The sequence below is a fragment of the Scaptodrosophila lebanonensis genome, unplaced genomic scaffold (genome assembly GCF_003285725.1).
Source record: "Scaptodrosophila lebanonensis strain 11010-0011.00,11010-0021.00 unplaced genomic scaffold, SlebRS2 tig00000024-arrow-pilon, whole genome shotgun sequence".
Classification (NCBI taxonomy): Eukaryota; Metazoa; Arthropoda; class Insecta; order Diptera; family Drosophilidae; genus Scaptodrosophila; species Scaptodrosophila lebanonensis.
The window spans coordinates 22305176-22324816 of record NW_022060538.1 but is presented as its reverse complement, the minus strand read 5'-3'; the positions used below and the strand labels follow the sequence as shown (position 1 = coordinate 22324816).

General features: G+C 40.3%; 5 protein-coding genes across 7 annotated transcripts; 3 read left to right on the top strand and 2 right to left on the bottom strand.

Annotated features, from left to right (window-relative positions):
- Window positions 1-1298: 1298 nt before the first annotated feature.
- Window positions 1299-3537, bottom strand: LOC115621221. Of its 2 annotated transcripts, XM_030514807.1 has the most exons (7): window positions 3066-3537; window positions 2739-2990; window positions 2536-2676; window positions 2330-2475; window positions 1967-2097; window positions 1711-1908; window positions 1299-1642 (listed from the first exon to the last, which is right to left on the bottom strand). In XM_030514807.1, exons 1-7 carry the CDS (start codon window positions 3312-3314, stop codon window positions 1560-1562), a joined length of 1200 nt encoding a protein of 399 aa, XP_030370667.1. In that variant the 5' UTR covers window positions 3315-3537; the 3' UTR covers window positions 1299-1559. The 2 variants fall into 2 exon arrangements, with proteins under 2 accessions (XP_030370667.1, XP_030370666.1); XM_030514806.1 differs by having other exon boundaries at window positions 1299-1908.
- A 223-nt stretch (window positions 3538-3760) lies between these two features.
- On the top strand, window positions 3761-5446 carry LOC115621222 (alpha-2-macroglobulin receptor-associated protein). The gene is made up of 5 exons (XM_030514808.1): window positions 3761-4071; window positions 4132-4347; window positions 4416-4626; window positions 4707-5068; window positions 5133-5446. Exons 1-5 carry the CDS (start codon window positions 3859-3861, stop codon window positions 5259-5261), a joined length of 1131 nt encoding a protein of 376 aa, XP_030370668.1. The 5' UTR covers window positions 3761-3858; the 3' UTR covers window positions 5262-5446.
- Window positions 5447-5672: 226 nt separating this feature from the next.
- LOC115621418 (uro-adherence factor A) lies at window positions 5673-11049 on the top strand. Of its 2 annotated transcripts, XR_003995263.1 has the most exons (8): window positions 5673-5834; window positions 6009-6170; window positions 6243-6373; window positions 6431-6847; window positions 7083-7849; window positions 7905-8238; window positions 8371-8451; window positions 8749-8817. XR_003995263.1 is itself a non-coding variant. In XM_030515067.1 (7 exons), the coding sequence occupies exons 1-7, from the start codon at window positions 5722-5724 to the stop codon at window positions 9702-9704; spliced, it is 2880 nt and encodes a 959-aa protein (XP_030370927.1). In that variant the 5' UTR covers window positions 5673-5721; the 3' UTR covers window positions 9705-11049. The 2 variants fall into 2 exon arrangements, 1 of the variants encoding a protein (XP_030370927.1); XM_030515067.1 differs by lacking the exon at window positions 8371-8451 and having other exon boundaries at window positions 8749-11049.
- Window positions 11050-11141: 92 nt separating this feature from the next.
- Window positions 11142-14919, bottom strand: LOC115621387 (SH3KBP1-binding protein 1). The gene is made up of 4 exons (XM_030515021.1): window positions 14546-14919; window positions 13284-14467; window positions 12965-13224; window positions 11142-12850 (listed from the first exon to the last, which is right to left on the bottom strand). The coding sequence occupies exons 1-4, from the start codon at window positions 14611-14613 to the stop codon at window positions 12029-12031; spliced, it is 2334 nt and encodes a 777-aa protein (XP_030370881.1). The 5' UTR covers window positions 14614-14919; the 3' UTR covers window positions 11142-12028.
- A 386-nt stretch (window positions 14920-15305) lies between these two features.
- LOC115621256 (L-asparaginase) lies at window positions 15306-17461 on the top strand. The gene is made up of 3 exons (XM_030514852.1): window positions 15306-15501; window positions 15559-15788; window positions 15862-17461. Exons 1-3 carry the CDS (start codon window positions 15399-15401, stop codon window positions 17353-17355), a joined length of 1827 nt encoding a protein of 608 aa, XP_030370712.1. The 5' UTR covers window positions 15306-15398; the 3' UTR covers window positions 17356-17461.
- The last annotated feature ends 2180 nt before the right edge of the window (window positions 17462-19641 follow it).

Sequence of the window (19641 nt, the reverse complement as noted above, 5' to 3'; positions counted from 1 at the left end):
AAATAACTAAAGTAAACAATTTACTTGCGTATTGGTAGTGAATAGTTTTGAATGGTTGGCCATGTGGGCAAAAGTTTTAATCAATTAGCTGGTTTAATTGTTTCGCCTTTGCTGTTATTTGATATTAAGGGGCATTGGTTTGCTTTTATTAAAAAAAGAAAACACAAATACAACCATCAAAAAAAATTAATAATAATAATTTACATCTGCATAGCCTAAGTGCTAAGTTCATAGAGCTAAAGCGCATGGCACACGCTATACATACAAATAATTATATTAATTATGACTTTGCTCATTTCTTAAATACAGAATAGAAGAGCCGTAGCCGTATGTTCATTCTTAAAGTACAGTGGTGCATAGCGAACAACAATATGAACATACATTATTGACAAATGTGTACTAATATATTGTTGAATTCATGTAGTTTTATTATTGTACAAGATTTTGATAGTGGACCAATTTGCGTATAAGATTTGAAATCTATGTATTTAGAGAAAACTTCTAAGTTTGCCATACAACAAACAACCATTACTATAATTATGGTTATGCCAATCAATGTTTAGTTTAGCTTAAACGTATCAATATTATAAAATGAATTATATTGTATGGCATGGGTATTGCATTCTTATTAGCCTATCGTTTGTGATTTTGTTATTGTTTCGTTTCGCTTAAACTTATCTTAAATGTCTCTTTAGGCACTGTGTTTAGATCTGTTCGCCTTTCGTATCCACAAGCTGGTTAAGATTAAAATGTATGTGCCGATGCATTGGAATACATATTTACATTTACACATATTGTAGCCATGCATAATATAACAATGTTTTGCATAACAAGTGAAATGTAATAAAAATAAATAAATTTACATATTTGAATGCATGATTTAAAATACAACGAATAAATATATTTACAGAAATTCTTTTTTAATTTGTAATTAAAATCTTATAAAAAATATGTTTATACATGATACAAAGGAAGTACGTATATAAAAGTTTTTGCTTACATTATATATTACAAATACATATGTACATGTATGTATATGCACAGGCACACTTACAATTACATGTGTATGTATGTAGTGTCATGGTGCAAGCTTCGCAGCATGGCGTTGTAAATAAATCAGCTAAACAGGCCGGCATAATATATATTTAAAGTCTACATACATACAATTGCAAACAAATTTTAGGCCTTTTAAGTGACACTGAAATCTTATTGTTGAAGATTTACCTTATAACAACAATTATCGTGCGAAAAGCGAATAATTACACGCAAAATAATAATTCCAATAAAGAAAATTTAAGTACGACAAATATCAATTGGTAAATAATTATTTGCGAACCTTATACTATTTGCCATAATATGACAATACGGTTGGCGGCTCAAAAACTGGGTTAAAACTTAGTTAAGACAATTAAAATACAGTGTACATTTTACAGCTTTAAACACTTAAGGACACCTTTGTATCACTCTCATTATCACTATCATTAATAAGAGTGAAACAAGCCAGTTGTTTAGCATCGGCTGTCGAACTGTTTGTGCTGCTGGAACTTTCGTCCTGTTTCTTAGCATCTACTGACGTTGGAGCTTCTAAAGGTTCTAACAGCTCTTGTACGCCCGATACGGCCGGCAGTTGTTTTTGCTGTTGCTGTGATGTCGCATTTGTTGCATTGTTTGTGGCATTTATAACATTTAGTAACATCTTTAGATTTTCACCTGATAAACGATCACCGCCTGCCTCATTGTTTAAAACGGCCTGTTGCACATCCGTTCCTCGGGAAGAATTTTTATTGTGTAAAAGTGCAGCCCAAGCCTTAGGGCTGAGAATATACTTGAATGTAAGTTTCACAATGTAGCCCACCAAAGCGACAAGTGAAACTAAGGCAACATAATTGTACGGAAACGAAAGTCCAGCTGTGTGATATAAAACAGAACTTAATACGTTTTTAGCTGACGAATGACAAAAACTTACAGCGCAAATTACTTAAGGTATGCATAACCTTCTCGAGAAACATTTCCAATTGCTTCAGAAACAGATCATTTAAATACATCAGTAAAACATGATCGGGTCGGCAATATGCTAAGTTAATCTTGCTAGATTTTCTGAAAAAAATTTAATTTGTATTAACAGATTAATATTAAAATGCAATTGTATTGTATTTATTAGGCTCGAACATTGGCTTGCTAATTACCAAAGCATTTTCGTAAACTTGAATTAAATAAAATGTTGCTGGCGCATCTTAGATATTCTACAGCTATTATTTTTTTCTGATTCTATGTTTTCTAAGGAAAATGTAATGAGTTCTCCATTTAAATAATTTATCTAGCTACTCACCTTAATTGTTGCTTTTGTTGTTCCTCAATAGTACCACTCGAAACAAATTGGTTTCGTAAACGTGCAAACCAAGACTGATCAGCGTTATCCAAAGTAGGCTGGTTATTTTTTTCAAGAACATCAATCATTTGTTCTATTTCTAATTTCTGTCAACAGACGTTTTATGATCAAATTCTTTATGTTAAAAATACCACATATACACATACTCTGTTGCACTCCAGATAAGTGTGGAAATAGCCAAAAAGCGCAATTCCGCCTATTACAACTGTTAAGCCACGAAGCCGGAAACGCCTTTGCACAATCCAGCCAGCAACAATAGCAAGAAGCACAAACAATGTAAACTGCACCTAAAGCACAGCAGTTTAGATTAACGAAGCATAATACTACAGTCAAATATGGCAAGTTATACCTCGGATATTTTAAGCAGCTGCAGGAAATCCTTGAATATATCTACAACAAGCCCGCGGACTCCGTGCCCCTGGTGAGCATAATCACAGCCTTCCTCGCCGGCAAACAAAGGCGCGGCCTGCACATTCTCCATTATTTTCGTAAGCAATACATCCAGATCTCGCACATCGTGTGTCGCTTCAAGCTCAGCTAGTTGTGCCGGAAGTAATGTAAACAGTAGCGAGCGCTTGTACGTTGCCGAAGCTTCGTTGTACTAAAATTATTTGAAATAGTTTGTAAACATGACGTCATGCGTCTTAATATGGTCGAATCAAGGCATTGAACTTACATGCAATCGCTTGCGATTTAATAGCAAGTTGACAAACTTCCTAAAGTATGTCAGGGCCAAAGCATCCTCAGTGGTCCCTACAGAAGGCGCAGGACACTGACTGCACTGATCCCCATGATAATGCTCTTCTGGCGCCAGCTGTAACCAGGCGGCTTGTGGATCCTCCCATACGCCATGGCTACCACTCTGGCAGCACACGTTTTGAAATATAATTAAAAAACAAGAAAATAATGCATCTGTACGCATCATTTAATTCGTATGACTCGACTACCACTTAATATAAAACAGGATAAACAAATGCTGCAGCTTAAGTACGCGGCAGTGCTTTGGCGCTGTTATTACCACACAGCTGATTTGGCGCGGTTGGTAATCAGTGCTGGCAAACGACTGAATCTACAAAAAGTTAGCTATGCCAAAACTTCCAAACATATGAAATTTCTGAAATAGTAAAACAAATATCGTGAAAACAATATGTATCCAATTTCCAACTAATCTCATTAAATTAAATTAATGAATGAATACTGTGAACAAATAACGATCGACCCAATAGGTTGGACTGATTGTACATATGTGGGAACATACATAATTCAAAAATCAACTTCATAGAACATCTGGCAGCACTTTAAAATACTAACGATGATTGCAAAATTTATCGACTGGGAAATCCACTGATTATAGTGCAACACCGTCTATCTAATGTGCTTACATATGTATACTTTTGTATATGCCTGTATATAAGTCCCGTTTGAATTGGAGTAGCTAGCTAAAAAAAGCACGTTGCCAAATACCTAAGATGTCGGTAAAAATATGGCATCTATTAGTAGTTGCAATTTTAATTGCAACAAACGTTAGCGCGGACAAGAAACAAAGCAAAAAGTACAGCCGGGAAGCAAACAGCCCGCATTTCCAACAAGTGGTGGAGGAAAAGATTAATGCGGAATTTAAAAACTTGCAGCGGCCATTTCGCATGGCGAAGCTGAACTTAGTGTGGTCAAAGGCTCAAAGCGTAAGTAAATTTCAATTTTATTCGCACACCCGACTTAAACTAGCGCTCAATAATTCGTAGAGGTTGACTGAACCGAAACTTAAGTCTTTGTACATGGAGCTAAAGATACACGACAAGGAAGAGATTGCTTGGAAGCAGTTAAATTCCCAACATTTGGACAAGGATGGCTTAAAGGAGAATGATCTCCGGCAAAAGCTTATCGGTATTATGAGCAGCTACGATCTGTTGGAGCATTTCGATGACACTCAAGATGTGGAGAAAACTAAACCATTTAAGGTAGACATGTGATTGTGTGGCAGATACAATAGTTTAGTAACTTATTCTTTTTGGACATTGCGTTACAGAAATTTCACGATCCGGAGGATCGTCATAAAAACAAAAGTTTATTTAAGGACAAAAAATTGAATAGGCTGTGGGAGAAGGCGGAACTATCTGGTTTCACGTCTGATGAATTGAAAACTCTCAAGCAGGAATTCGATCATCACCAAGATAAAGTCGACATGTACTACAGCTTATTGGACAACATTGGCACATTAGATACTGATAAGCACGAAAGTAAGTTTTAATGACGTGGGTTTTTTGTTTTGTTAAATTAACTGCAAATATAAATTCATTGTTCATTTATTTACTTTTAGATGCCATTAACACTGAAGACTTGGACAATTACAATCTTATTTCTAATGATCCCAATGAAAATGAAATAAATACACACGAACAGAATATCAAGAAATACGAAAATAATATTAACACATTGCGGAGCCATCATACGGGAATTAAGGACCATTACGATCGGTTGGAACGACTTGTTTCTTCCGGACCTCATAGTCAAGACTTTATTGAACCTAAGGTTCAAGGTTTGTGGCGTGTTGCGAAAGCGAGCAACTTCACAGAAAAAGAATTGGATTCCATTAAGACAGAGCTACATCATTTCGAGAGTCGCTTATTAAAGTTGCGTCACTTGCACGCGGAGCATGCTCTGCACAAAGAAAAGTACAAGGTAAACAAAATGACGAAACTTGTAATATTCTCTTATTATTACTTTCCCGCTACTTCAATTACAGAATGATAAACATAAGGACAAAAGCAATCGCTTTGAGGACATGGAAGATCAGTTAAAGAAACAAACGCGCAAAGTTGAAAAGTTACAGGAGAACATTGAGAAAACCATTTTTAAGCACACAGAACTTTGAATATGTGTACTTGGAGGCCGTGCCAATCGAAGAAATTATTTATAAGTAATTTTGTGTTTCAATGCACAAATATCGTGAAGCAATTATTGAGTTATACACTTTTTTGCAATACTTTTTTATACCAAAAGTGCTAAGCTATAAGCAGTAATAATATGAAGTAAAAAATGAATCTAGACCAATACAAATTTCTCCGTTTGATTTAGCAACAAAGCGCTGCCACCTTATTTTGAACTGGCGCTGCCAGCGTATGCACAATCGCGGTGAATGGCAATGCTCAATGAAGAAGCATTAAATAATAATAATGGAATTTGATGCAGTTAAAACTGTATAAAGTGTTGTGATTGTTTTAAATTATAGGTTGCAATGTATCTCGTAACGTCTTCTGTAGAAATGAAAGCGCACGCGTTACAAATTTATTATTGAAGTATACGCAGCGTTTTCTGTACATGTATAAAGAGGGATGGATGAGTACCCACCATTCCGTTTGGAGGCGCTGCTATTAACATTAAATATAACGCTTACGCTTATTGTAATGCTAGGCGCCTGTCTGTGTTGCAAAAGGAAAGTGCCAAAGTGAGTTAAAAGCATTGTTGCTGACAGCGTCCAGTGGGTCCCAATCCAATAGAGAGAAAGTCGACCCATATTGACGTCACAGCCCACCGCCCATCTGCTGCAGCTGGGCGGTAGTTACACTTGGCTGCACTTACGCCCAAAATATGTGCACTATTACATTATAATTTCTTGCAGAAATGATATGCTTGGACTGGAGGGTATGGTCAAGCTGAAGAATCCTGACGAAGTGATTGTAGTTAGTAGCAATAATGCCGCAGGCAACAGCCTAGTACGCAACAGTGAATCACAGGCAGAGCTAAATGCATCTACAGTATCGAATGCTGACTCAGAAAAGCGGTGCGTATTACAAGTAGTGATTGCTTGTTCCATAACGAAGCAGATAACTTATTAAATTTTTGCTCATTCCAGTTCAAGTACAGCGGCGCACCGCAGCTTGCCGGACATACCCGTGGCCGAGAGTAACGACAATGGCTCTGAATTGTATGAAACGGTTGCTGACAAACAACTGTTGGATGCACGTAACGAGCGAAGTCAAAGTCGTACGTAGCAGCACCTTTTATTGTGGCTCTTTAAATTGACAACTGTTTCGATTACAGCTCAGCCCAGCTTGAAGAAGCAGACGAGCATATCGCAGCACAGCTCGATTAGCCAAGCGGACGATGTGAGCTCACCATACTCGCGTGTCAAGGGCTTGCCCCACGATTATGCGAAAGTACGAACCACCGAGCATCCGTATGCCCAACTAAATGCGCCGTCCACCTCGGGGGCCGCGGCAACAGCAACAGGCGCTAGTGCATCCAACGCGAGTGTAGTCGCACAGCATGGAGCCGATGGATTGCAGCGCGGCTCGCAGCACAGCGAAGGGTCCGCACAGCACATTAACGAGGCGCCTCAGGCAGAAATTCCTGCAGCATCGGCTATTGCGGGCATGATTTCGGCAAGTCAAGACTTGCCATACATGACGCCGCCCATTGCGGGTCAGCATTTTAGTGGTGACTCGCAGGACTCATCCAGTAAGTACAATTAATTACAGTACTTAATTTATTGAATGGGATATAAAACGTGCCGGCGAACGAGAAACTGATCTTAAAAAAGGTAACAGAATGACTCGTTAACGAACAAAGTAGGACATTGAAATACAGATTACATTGGTAGGAATTGATGATTAGTAACAGACATTTATAAAAATATTTACAATATAAAATACTGCTTTAAAACTAATTAACTATTGTTATTACCCATTTACAGAGGGTTACACAAGTATTAGTGTGCGAGAGCCATTGGCCAACATATTGGCGCAGCAGCCAGGCGGGAAGCCAACGTCAAGAAATGCAGCACTTTCTCGCAATGTAAGTGATTCCCATTACGCCACCGTCTCGGATGACTCAGATGAAACTTATGCCGCAATTGAGGATCCGAATAACAGAAATATTCCAAATGCCACCGACATTTATACGAGTGGCTCCGAAACCTACGCACAAATTCAGCCCATGCAGCAGAATCCGATTATCGTTGCCGTCGAAATTAACCAGAGTAACAATATGCAGCCATCTAGTTTGATGATCGGTAAAAGTACGGCGGGTATTAGCACGCAATTGATGCTAAGCCATAGTGGTGGAAGCTCAACGCATAGGCCACAAAGCAGCAGCATGGAACACGCTGGGCCCATTCCACCGCCTGTAGACAGTCTGCGCGCACAAATGCACTCGCGGCAGGCCTCCTCGTCTTCTAATAATAGTTCATCGGTTTGCAATCTCGGATCGCCCAAGCCAGAGAAGCGGCAAGCAAATTCTCCCCTGCCTCCAACACCGAAAGGCAGCAGTCAGGCGCATCAACATCATCTGCATGCCACAAGCAACAGCAATTTAACCTCAGGTCGCAACTCGGTCATTTCTGTGATCGAGGCTAGCGCTGGCGTCGAAGCTAACGAAGCGGAAGTGGTGGATGCTTCGCCGCAGCGCAAGCACAGCAAGAGCCTCAGTCCCTCTAAAGATATTGAGGGCATGTATGCTAAGGTAAGCGAAATGCAACTATTTCAATAGTACCCAACTAATGTGTATCATCGTGTAGGTAATGAAAAAGCACAAGCTTTCGCGAAATTCTCCTTCCTCGCAAAGCAATTCACCAATAATGTCGCGCAAGCAACAGCACCATGAACTGGGTATAAGTCCCTTAGATAGCACCGCTGCCCAGCTTATGGATGCGCAAAAGATTTCAATAAATTCTGAGCGAAGTCGCGTGCGCAGCAATAGCTATTCCGCAAAGGATCACGGCTATGAAACCATACCCGCCGATGGACATAGTCACCACGGTCAGCCCAACACAAATACCGCCCTTCACGAGAATCGCAAGTCCGATTGCTATGCAGCGAACATGCTGCAAAAGGAGCGACAACAGGAAACAGGTAAACAAAATGCCGCCTCCTCTCGATCTAAGCTTCCACCAGCTGCCAACTACGTCCTAATAACCGTCTCTGTCTCTCCCCGTGTCTATTTCTTAAACCAAATGCCGATTAATGCCAATTATCCAAAATTAGTTTTGCCAAAATGAGAAATTTACGCGTTTCTTCACTCGAAGCAACGAAAATTTCAGCAATTTTTATTTGGAAGTAGCAGTGGTTAGTATAAATATTCGCTGCCGTATTCTTGTTGTTCAGTGTCTTTCAGCTCTTTACGTGAAATGATCGTAGCTGGTTAACAGAAATTACTTAGTTGGTTAAGCAGTAATACTTGTCGGTATCTGGCCAATTTAAATGGAGCTTCGTTTACTTTTAAAATCTAGCTCCTCCTTACTTTATTAAATTAAAGTAAATAAGTTTCCATTTACGATCACTTCCTGCAAAGAAAACAGTGGTTGTATAATGTTTGCGTAGACCTTCAACTGATTGACTAATCGCATTGTTTGTGAATTGCAGCATCTAGCGCACAGATACACACAAACGCCCTGTTGGCCAACAACAGCAGCAGTCACAACAACCACAGCCACAACCACAGCAAAAGCATCGGTGAGAAGCACTACGAGACTATTGTTAGTCCGCCGACGCGCCACAACGATCCTGGTTACGAGCAGCTACAGTCGCCGCATGACGATGATGCGAAGAAATCTGAATACGACCCCAACTACGAGGTGCTAAAAAGCCGTGATCATTCGGACGATGGCTATGCCAAGGTGCTGGAGAAGAAGCGCGCACCCAACCTTCTAGATAGCGACGCTGTGGATAGTAGCAGCGGCTATAGCACTATTTTAGGTGCCGATGCGAATCACAATTATGCCAGTATTTTGGAAACCAAAGCAGCTGCTGCTGCTGCCACACCTGCCAGCGCTATTGTTCTTATCACAGGAGAAGGGGAACCATCAGCTGTTGCAACCGCTGTAGAGACTGAAACGGAGATAGACCACTATGCTCGGATAGCGGAGACAGGACACCATCTTCCTCCAAGTGTGGTTACCACTCCAGGCAGTGCCACCAGCCATTTGGTGCTGACGTCACCTACATCGCCGAACGGTTCCTCGCTTATGCATCACAGCTCATCAATAACAACGGTGACGACCAGCACAAGCAATATGAGTTCGCGACAGACGCCGATTTCCTCGCAATATGAGTCGCTAACGGGCAGTGAAACGGATCCCAACTACGAGTCTGTTTGCTATCTGAACACGACGACTACAAACCCAACGACGACGAGCAGTGGCAACAGCACAAGTGCGGAGCACGCCTATGAGAGGCTAGAGACAGATACCCAAGCCAGCAGTCCGCTAACTCCGGATGCGCTAGAAGCGCGTCAGCATTTGAACAGAAGCGGTAGCAGCAGTGCCGGAGGTTGCCGCATGCCTAATGAGGGAATTGTAGATGATTACTTTCAAGTGTAGCAGTGAGCTGGATCTCAATGGTCGGTCGGACCGCTCCACCCACACATATACACACGCACGTACACCCAGCCGTTTTGCTTAGCAACCGTTGCACATACATACATTATTATTCATGCACATATCATTGATTGCACAGCGCTCGCTTGTTAGTTTTAGGCTTGCAACTTAGTTGGGCTCAGCTCTTTATGTTACACAACGCACATACATACATACATGCGTAGATGTATGTAAATATTTACTTACCATTATCTGTTGTTTGCATTGCTTTATAATCGTTATATGAGAGGGGGTGCGTTCACAAAAGCAAAGGCAAAGCTTCAATTTCAAAGGTAAATTTTCCTAACTTCACATCAAGTGAAACTCCAAAGAGAACTTCAAAACTTAATTCGAATGACAGTGTATTAAACTTCTCCAATTTCGCCGGATTGAAAATTGTATTTTATATGTTAAATTGTGTATTTTATGTTGAGTTGACACCGCAATCGCAAGACGTTGAGAAAATGAGGCTAGGATTAAGTTCAGATAATCTGATTAAAAATGTTACGTTCATGAATATCCTTCTATAAAATCTATAATTCTAAGTTCACTCTAAGTTCCATTGTTGCGCAAAGTATTTCTGCTTTAAGAATAATTAACTTTAAGCAACAAATTTGATTCTCGATTCTATTAACTGTCACGCTGCCAAGTTAACTTTAATGTACATTTCCTGTGACAGGTGACTTTTCTCATATATACATACATACATATATCAGAAAATACAATACTACATGCAATCTATTTTACTAATCTAGATATCATATAATTTGGTTCATATCTTAAACATCTGAATGAAAGTACTACTTTAAATGCCGATCTTAGGCGAATCGAAATCAGTAAATCAAAATATCACTATATACGACTAACAATGATAGAATGGTAATGTTGCTTAACTTGCATTATCGTCAACTATAAGTGGGAATGGTTCTGAACTTGCTTCGTTTACTGTTAATGAAATATCTGCATGTACAAAGTATTCTATTTTAATTGCGAAGATGGACAATGAGTACTTCCGGCTGCACAAATATGTTACATATATGTATGTGTGTGCGTACATACATTACGAAATTCCAGTGCATCGTCCTAGATTAGATAAAGTTGTATTCAATAAGGCGCCCTCCAGTTTAAAGTGCTTTGTTTTAATTGATAACTACCGTCGGGTTATTTCAAAGAAGCATATTATATTACACGATATGTATACAGTATATATTTTTATATGTTTGGCATTTTTGCTGCGTTCTTAATAGATAAACGTAATGCGTTCATGAAACGCAATCTACTCGTATTTGATAAATGTTATAGCCACAAAAAAAAAAAACAAAAAAAATAAAAACTTATTAATAGAAATCACTTCAAGTATTCAAAAGAAACTATGCCTAATGTTTAATAAACAACCATTGATAATTTTGACAAACGCACGTTTTATTTTTAATACATACATACATATATCTAGCTATGTTTTATTACATTGAATAGGGCATCAGGAGACACACAAAAAGACATAAAAAGAACGAAATAGGCGACACACTATATGACTTTTTGATATACTATATAGTATATATTTTATGAAGTGCATTTAAGAAAACATACACACATATCTATACCGGTACTATATAGCTTTCGGAGTACTTCAATTTCAGTTACAAAACAAGTTTAAAACAATTATTTTTTAAGTTGCTTGTTTCTCTGTTATAACTAGATCATCTAGTCATAAAATGTAGTCCTTTTCATAAAACAGAGGCCGGAATGCTGAAGCTTAGGGTCTTAAATCTCGGAATCTCAATCAGGTAGAAAAGAAGTTAAAAATATATGGAATTAAGGAATAAATGAATGTGCTGGAAATAAGGCCGTATAAAAGACATGTTCGAAAAAAGTATTGTATAAATCGGAAAAATGCACTTATAATAAAACTAGCATCAGCCCTAAATGCTGTAACCAAACAAATAGTTTAAAAATATATCGCTTTTTCGTAGTCTTAATGCACTTCTTAACGTACCCAATCCAACCATCGAGCCCTTACTGAAGATTCAACGATTACATTTAGATTGCGGGAGACATGGATAGAGAATAGTCACAGGCGCGTGTGTGCTCGCTGTTTAGGTTGGTGCGCCGTCCACATCCTCACCAGCTTCAAGTGTGAGGCTGGTGAATCGTGTTACCCAAATGTAGATGAGGGCACACAGCACGAATTGCAGAAATATATATAGATAGTCAAAGATCAGACTACACCTGTGAAATGTAAACGATGAAACGCGCCCGACAAGCGCCGAAACTGCCGCTTCCGCGTTTCATTCATTGAGGCCATCAGCGGCTGGTGCTCCGGGCACCTGTGGCAACGGCGGTGGCTGTTGCCGCTGCTGTTGCTGCTGAAAAAGCACCTGAAGGTGAGCTTGCAGGGGTGGTGCCGGCGGTTGTTGGTTCTGCGCCTGGACCGGCGGTGGCGGAGGTAGCGGTTGCTCGCGGTTTAGTAGCGCAATATTACTAGCCTTCATCCGCGCTATGGAGCCGCTTGCGGTGCTACTGGCTGCCAGGCCGCTTCCCACAGCCGATAAACACGGCGACATACAAGGAGTCGAGCATGATGAATGGCTAATTTCACACTGGTCAAGTAGGCGGAGAAGCTCGTTGGTGTCGGGTCCGCCAGAGGTTTTCTGCTGGGGTTCCTCCTTAGACAACAGGGCCAATGCAGTGGTTAGGTCCCACATCTGAATGGCGCCATTGCAATGACCGGTGAGTATGAAACGCGAGCCCATCCTTGACGATACCTCACACTCGTGCACACAGAATGCTGATATGGTGGAGCCGTCTACCGATCTTATGACACAGACGCGATCTCCGTTTGATGCTAAACGCACATACAGCTGATCCGTTTCAGGCACTACTTTTTGGACAAATATCATGTCGTCGTAATCGCCATAGGGCCCAAAATCATTGCCAGCCGCATAGCTGTAGTTTGTTTCGGTGGCCTCTAGCGAGACTATCTTGAAAGAGGCCTCCGGCGTCGAACCGGGCTGTGTAGAAAGCATGCCACGGAAGCGAGTCAGACTCCAGGTTCGTACATGATGATACTCGCTGCACACTGAGACGAGATATTTCTCCGAAAGCGTTACCTGCAGTTTCAAGAGATAAATTATATATGTACTTGCAATTACATTTTTACCACAATCGATACTATGAAATAAACTCACTTATTAAGTTATATTTCTAAGGACTTTCTTACTAACCTTGGTAACTGGACTCTGATGAACGAAGAACGTCTCGAAAAGATGTGGCCCATGGCCAGCAGTTTCGGGATGCTGCACAATAATGCGCACTGCACCGGACTTTGTACCATATGCAATTTCTATCCAATTGCCGCTAATACTCGACGTCTTTGGTGTTAGGTAAACGGATATGGCAGTAATGGGATCTAATGTGGTGTCCTTGTACAGCTCCGTGACCAGCAAATCATTGTCCTTCATTCGCAGCGGAAATTTTTGCATGTCTGTCGAGGATTAAAGTTAATGAATGCGTAATTGGTGGAAATTCGGTTAACCCATTTACCTATGTAATAAATGGACCCATTGTTGCAGCCAAGCAGCAAGAATGAGCCCGCCGAATCAAAGGACAATACTGGGACTAAGTCCTGTATTTGCCAGTGTTGGGTCATGGCGTGCCAGACGCCAATTTTGCCTGAAGATGACAGCGCTACTAGCTGGCTGCCAATAAAAAAGAGATATTCGACGCGAACATTCAGATTAAAGGTGCCTATGTCGGTCTTGTTGCCGCCATCCTGTATACTCCACAAGCGTATCTGACTACCATATGAGATGGCTACCATTTTGCTGGGCACTGGCTCCGCCGTTGACGTGTTTACTTTTGAGTTAATGGCAATGCGTTCAATGGTCGCATCGATGTGGGGTGACGTGAATACTTGCTGCCAACCAGTCGAGTCCTTTACACGATAGCAGGTTACGAAATGCGCGTATGCAACGGCAATCCAATTCTGATGCGCCTTGATGATCTGTACCCGCATTGGATCCATCCAATGTGAGCTGAGGGTGGGACTGAAAACCATGCCTACCTCATTTTTAATAACTTTATTTAGGTCTGCAGATGAATTGCGGGAATGTCGCATGAAATCCAGCGAGGCATTGCGCGAGTGTCCACCTGTAGCCCACGAACCCGAAGCAGCAGATGCATTGGTGCTAGTCACAGCATTAGTTGCCCGACCACAGCGTAAATCCCACGAGGAGTTGCGTGAGTGGGAAGATGAATGTCGCGATGATGTTGAAGACTCAGGCAAACGTACCATAGAACCCGGACGTGCAGCCGCCGTATTGGCCGATGTTGAGGGTAGACATTGCTCTACCAATGCGGTACTACAGCTTGCGCCCTCAACAGTGGTCTGCACTGTATCATTGGGCGGCATTGCGGGTGCGGTCAAAAAGCCATAGAACAAAACATCGCCACATGAAGAGTGATTAAGATCCTCGCACAAGGCCAAGCGCTTCGTGAGTGGAGTTATGCCATAGTATTCCGCCTCGTGACGTAAAGACCGAATTTCGCAATGCTTGATGTCAATCTCTTTGGTGCGTAGATAGTTGAGTATAATGGAGAAGAGTGTGGGGTCTCTATCGATGAATATGGCATTATGTTCATCGCGCAAACTGGAAATGCGTCCACTCAGCAGCGCCGTAAAGAATGTATCCGGAATCCAAGTAAGGGTTTGCCGTGAGGTTGAGAAGCTGCCAATTGATAAAATATAAGTAAAACAGGGTCAGAATGGTTTGCATGCGTCAGCAACCAGGGGCTGTACCACTTACCGCTGACCCCCCACATTAAGATTAACTAAGTCGCCATTTGCACTATGAATAATGTAGGACATGTTCATCACACTCCCTGTTGCTCTGTCCGCGCACCTTTTTCACCGATTTCTGTGGCTTCTACTTGGCCCCCTTACTGCACCGTTGCAGCAAGTACGGACGCACAACGTTGGCCGTTGCTGGCCCGTTGTCGACTGCTGGCTCCAAACTGTAATATTTCCGTCTCCGCCCGACGTTGTTTTCCACCACGGTCTGATATTTATTCGCTTAATTTAATGCCCAGTACACTTTATTTTTGGAATTACGTTTTCTTTATTGACACAACTGCAATGCGCTACACCAATATACACATGTATACAAGTCCCGTTGTTTCCTGTCCCTGCCCCCCGAAACTGTATATGTTGAACTGCTGTTGTTTTTGTTGACGTTGTCGCGATTACGACTTCGATAACGATTGCAATTATCAATTGGAGCTAACGAAATCGCTGCTGTGATTTGAAAGTCACATCAAAAACGAATACGGGTATTTTTAAATATGTACATGCTAAAAAATGTCATCAAGTCGAGCATACACTAAATTTAAATTCTTATACATACATATTACATATCAGCGTTATCTGATGCACTGGATGTAATATATTTGCTCGTTTAATTTCTGTACATATTTGAAGAGAACGTTTTATAAAAGAATTGATTAAGCCCCATCAAATTATGAATAGAAATAGGGATATTAAAAGAAACAGTAGGTCGGGGCGGGGCAGTCGGATTTTGTCTATTTTGTTTTTCTACAAATATAAAAAAAGTGTGGCTGCCGCCAGATATTAGTAAAGGCAGTGGCATAAAGTTCGTAAGGATGCCACCCAAGCTGACATGCACCTGTCGCCAGAAAAAAGAAGCTCGTGTACATGTTATCTACACGGGGGGTACCATTGGCATGATGAGAGATGACGCTGGTGGTGAGTTAATTCTCAGATAGATTATTGATCTGTACTTAACTCTTTCTCTCCGTACAGTTTTGGCACCCATGCCCAACGAATTGCCTAAACGCTTGCGCGAATATCCAACATGCCACGATTGCAAATACCAACCCACCTATTTTGAGGACGAGGAGCCGCCTCTGGTTGTGCCCCCTGTGGAGGGTGCTCCGTATCGCGTGCTTTACGACATTGTTGAGTATACCCCCCTACTTGATTCCAGCTCCATGGGTATGGACGACTGGCGGCGCATAGCATGTGACGTCGGTGTAAGTATATCACTTGTGCCGTTCCCGTTCGTGGTATCTGTATACCTTATAATAACATGAATTTCCTTTACAGGAAAACTACTACCGATACGATGGCTTTGTCATACTACATGGTACGGACACATTGGCTTACACTGCCTCGGCACTGGCTTTTATGCTTGAGAACCTGGGGAAACCCGTTGTTGTCACTGGCGCTCAAATACCCATCTTTGAAACACGCACCGATGGCCGCGACAACTTTCTGGGCTCATTGCTCGTGGCCGGCAATTACAACATACCCGAGGTATTAGTATTCTTCGGCAACAAGATTCTGCGCGGCTGCCGCACCACTAAAATCAGTTCGGAATCATTCCACGCTTTCGACTCGCCCAACCAGTCGCCTCTAGGGGAAACAGGTATCAATATCGAAATCAACAGTCGCCAGATTTTTCGACCTTGCAATTTGGCTGAATTCTCCGTTCATGATCGCCTTGAGCCAAATGTTAGTCTATTGCGATTCTATCCGGGCATAACCCCCCAAATTGTGCGTGGTGTTGTCAGTGAACCGATGCGTGGGGTGGTCCTGCAGACATTTGGAGCTGGCAATGTTCCCACCCAATCCGAAGAGCTCCTGGACGAATTACGCTCTGCTGTCGATCGCGGCGTCCTTATCATAAATATAACTCAGTGTGGCAACGGTATGGTGGCTCCAATCTACGAGACTGGTAAAGTATTGACAGAAATGGGGGTAGTTCCGGGCTACGATATGACTCAGGAAGCCGCCCTAACGAAGCTAGCATACGTGCTTGCCAAGGATGACTGGGACATTTGCAACAAGCGAAAGGTCATGACCCTAAGCATACGTGGTGAGCTGACAACCAACAAAGTGGCCAAAATTAATGACATCGATCTGGTTGAAGGAGTAGCGCGTACGCTCCACTTATCTACCGCTAAGGAGCGCGAGCAAATGTGTCGAACGTTCTTTCCTGCTCTGGTAGCGACGGCTGTACTGGAGGGCGATGTGCAGAAACTTAGTGATCTCAGGGAATATGGTGCTGACTTAACGGCTACTAACAGCGACGGGCGTACGGCTCTACATTTAGCCAGCTATGCGGGTAGACTAAAGATCTGTTGCACCCTGCTGGCTCATGGCTGTCCCGTCGCCGCACGAGATCGCTTTAATCGCACGGCCCTTCACGAGGCTGTGGACACTGACAACCATTTAATCATTCAGCTGCTGCGACAAAATGGAGCTGAGCTGCGGGATCCGCCCGAGGTACAAGCAGAAGTATTGCGCGCCCTCGCCGAGCGTCAGGCTTGTAAGCGTCTTGAGTCCTTTCGTCTAGCAGGCGCCAATCTCACTCTGGCCGATCGCACTGGCCGTACTCCACTCCATTATGCCTGTCAGCTCGGCCACATCGAGGTCGTCGAATACTTGCTGCCATATTACCCCAGTCGTTATATAAAGGATGAGCTTGGAATGACTCCCATGGATTATGCCAAGGCGGCGAACAAGGACTATATAGTGACGCTTCTGCGCGCCAGAGACAAAGCTGATCGTTCCGATCGATGTCTGTGTGGCGATTGAAAGGGCAAAATTGGATTAGCTAAACAAAATTAAATCGCTTACCAATGATTAAAATATTGGAGGTGTTTTTTACAAACTCCTTTATTAAGATGGTTGATCAATTCAATTTGGATAGCTTCTTATTCTTATTCTTGTCCTAAAAGTATAAATTTCTCATGTATATATATATATATATATATATATATATATATATATATATATATATATATATATATATATATATATATATATATATATAAGTGGAGCGTACGTATATATATATATATATATATATATATATATATATATATATATATATATATATATATATATATATATATATATATATATATATATATATATATATATATATATATATGTTACCAATATGTGTTACTTATATATAGCCGGGTGGAAAAAAGTATGGTAGATGTACGTATCCCTAAATGAGCTATTAGTTGTTTTGGATTCGTTGTTAAAAGCTATACTCAGGGTATGCGTTATTCAAATTGTAGATCTATTTCCAGATTAAAATTGTTTCTTGATCTCGATGTTTCACTCCGCTTATATACACAGTATTAGACACTTTATTCCTATGAGATAGTCTAAAAGCCACTACATAAGAAGTATGCCTTGCAAACGTACTTCTTAGCTTTTAAATAACAGATATATATAATACATATATCGTTCATTTATATGCAACCTATAGCTTGTCGTCTGCTTCATCGCTTTCTGGGCGTTACAAATATTGCACAAAACACAATATACCATTCATGCAGAATGATTAACTACTTAATTATAATTTTCGAGGTTTAATTTTAATTTTCATAAATAAAGACTTCTCGAAACTGTTCGTCTATCTGATTTCCCACATGATATTTATATTATAATAATAATTGCTTTCAGGTTTTTGTGCCATTTGCGGGCACATTTTTGTAACTTTCCTAGAAAAACCAAATGAAAAACAATTGTTGTTTTTTGTCAAATAATTGCAAATATTATTAGTTTATACCTTGTGTATATGTGTAATTAGCTGCTGTCTGTGTGTTTCCACTACGAATTCGACAATGCCATTCATATGTATGTATATATATATATATATGTATATATATATATATATATATATATATATATATGTTACCAATATGTGTTACTTATATATAGCCGGGTGGAAAAAAGTATGGTAGATGTACGTATCCCTAAATGAGCTATTAGTTGTTTTGGATTCGTTGTTAAAAGCTATACTCAGGGTATGCGTTATTCAAATTGTAGATCTATTTCCAGATTAAAATTGTTTCTTGATCTCGATGTTTCACTCCGCTTATATACACAGTATTAGACACTTTATTCCTATGAGATAGTCTAAAAGCCACTACATAAGAAGTATGCCTTGCAAACGTACTTCTTAGCTTTTAAATAACAGATATATATAATACATATATCGTTCATTTATATGCAACCTATAGCTTGTCGTCTGCTTCATCGCTTTCTGGGCGTTACAAATATTGCACAAAACACAATATACCATTCATGCAGAATGATTAACTACTTAATTATAATTTTCGAGGTTTAATTTTAATTTTCATAAATAAAGACTTCTCGAAACTGTTCGTCTATCTGATTTCCCACATGATATTTATATTATAATAATAATTGCTTTCAGGTTTTTGTGCCATTTGCGGGCACATTTTTGTAACTTTCCTAGAAAAACCAAATGAAAAACAATTGTTGTTTTTTGTCAAATAATTGCAAATATTATTAGTTTATACCTTGTGTATATGTGTAATTAGCTGCTGTCTGTGTGTTTCCACTACGAATTCGACAATGCCATTCATATGTGAAAGTTTGTAAATAACACATTGAAAATAGCTTAAGCTTAGTGTACAGATATATGTTTTTAGGTATTAAAGTTTTACAATTCTATACTGTTGCCGAATTGTGATTGTTGAATTGTAGTCAGCAAATAACACACATTTTGTTTTAGTACGTTCATATATTTGAAATATATAGTATGTATGTATGTATGTAGGATATATCGTAATTATGTGTATATATGTACGTCTTATAAATGTTCAGTATTAAAGAGCAAGCTAAAAACTACGAATTAATGTTTGTATATATATTTGTAGTATGTGTGTATGATAGTTGCCCAAAAAACTCGCTAACACCTTAAAATTATATGAACATATAAATTAAACGTTAGGCAACATAAACAAAACTAATCAAAAAGGCTTGCCAGCGGCAAAAATAAAACGTGTATGCAATAAAATCAACTATGCTATAAGTTATATAATATTTTTATATGTT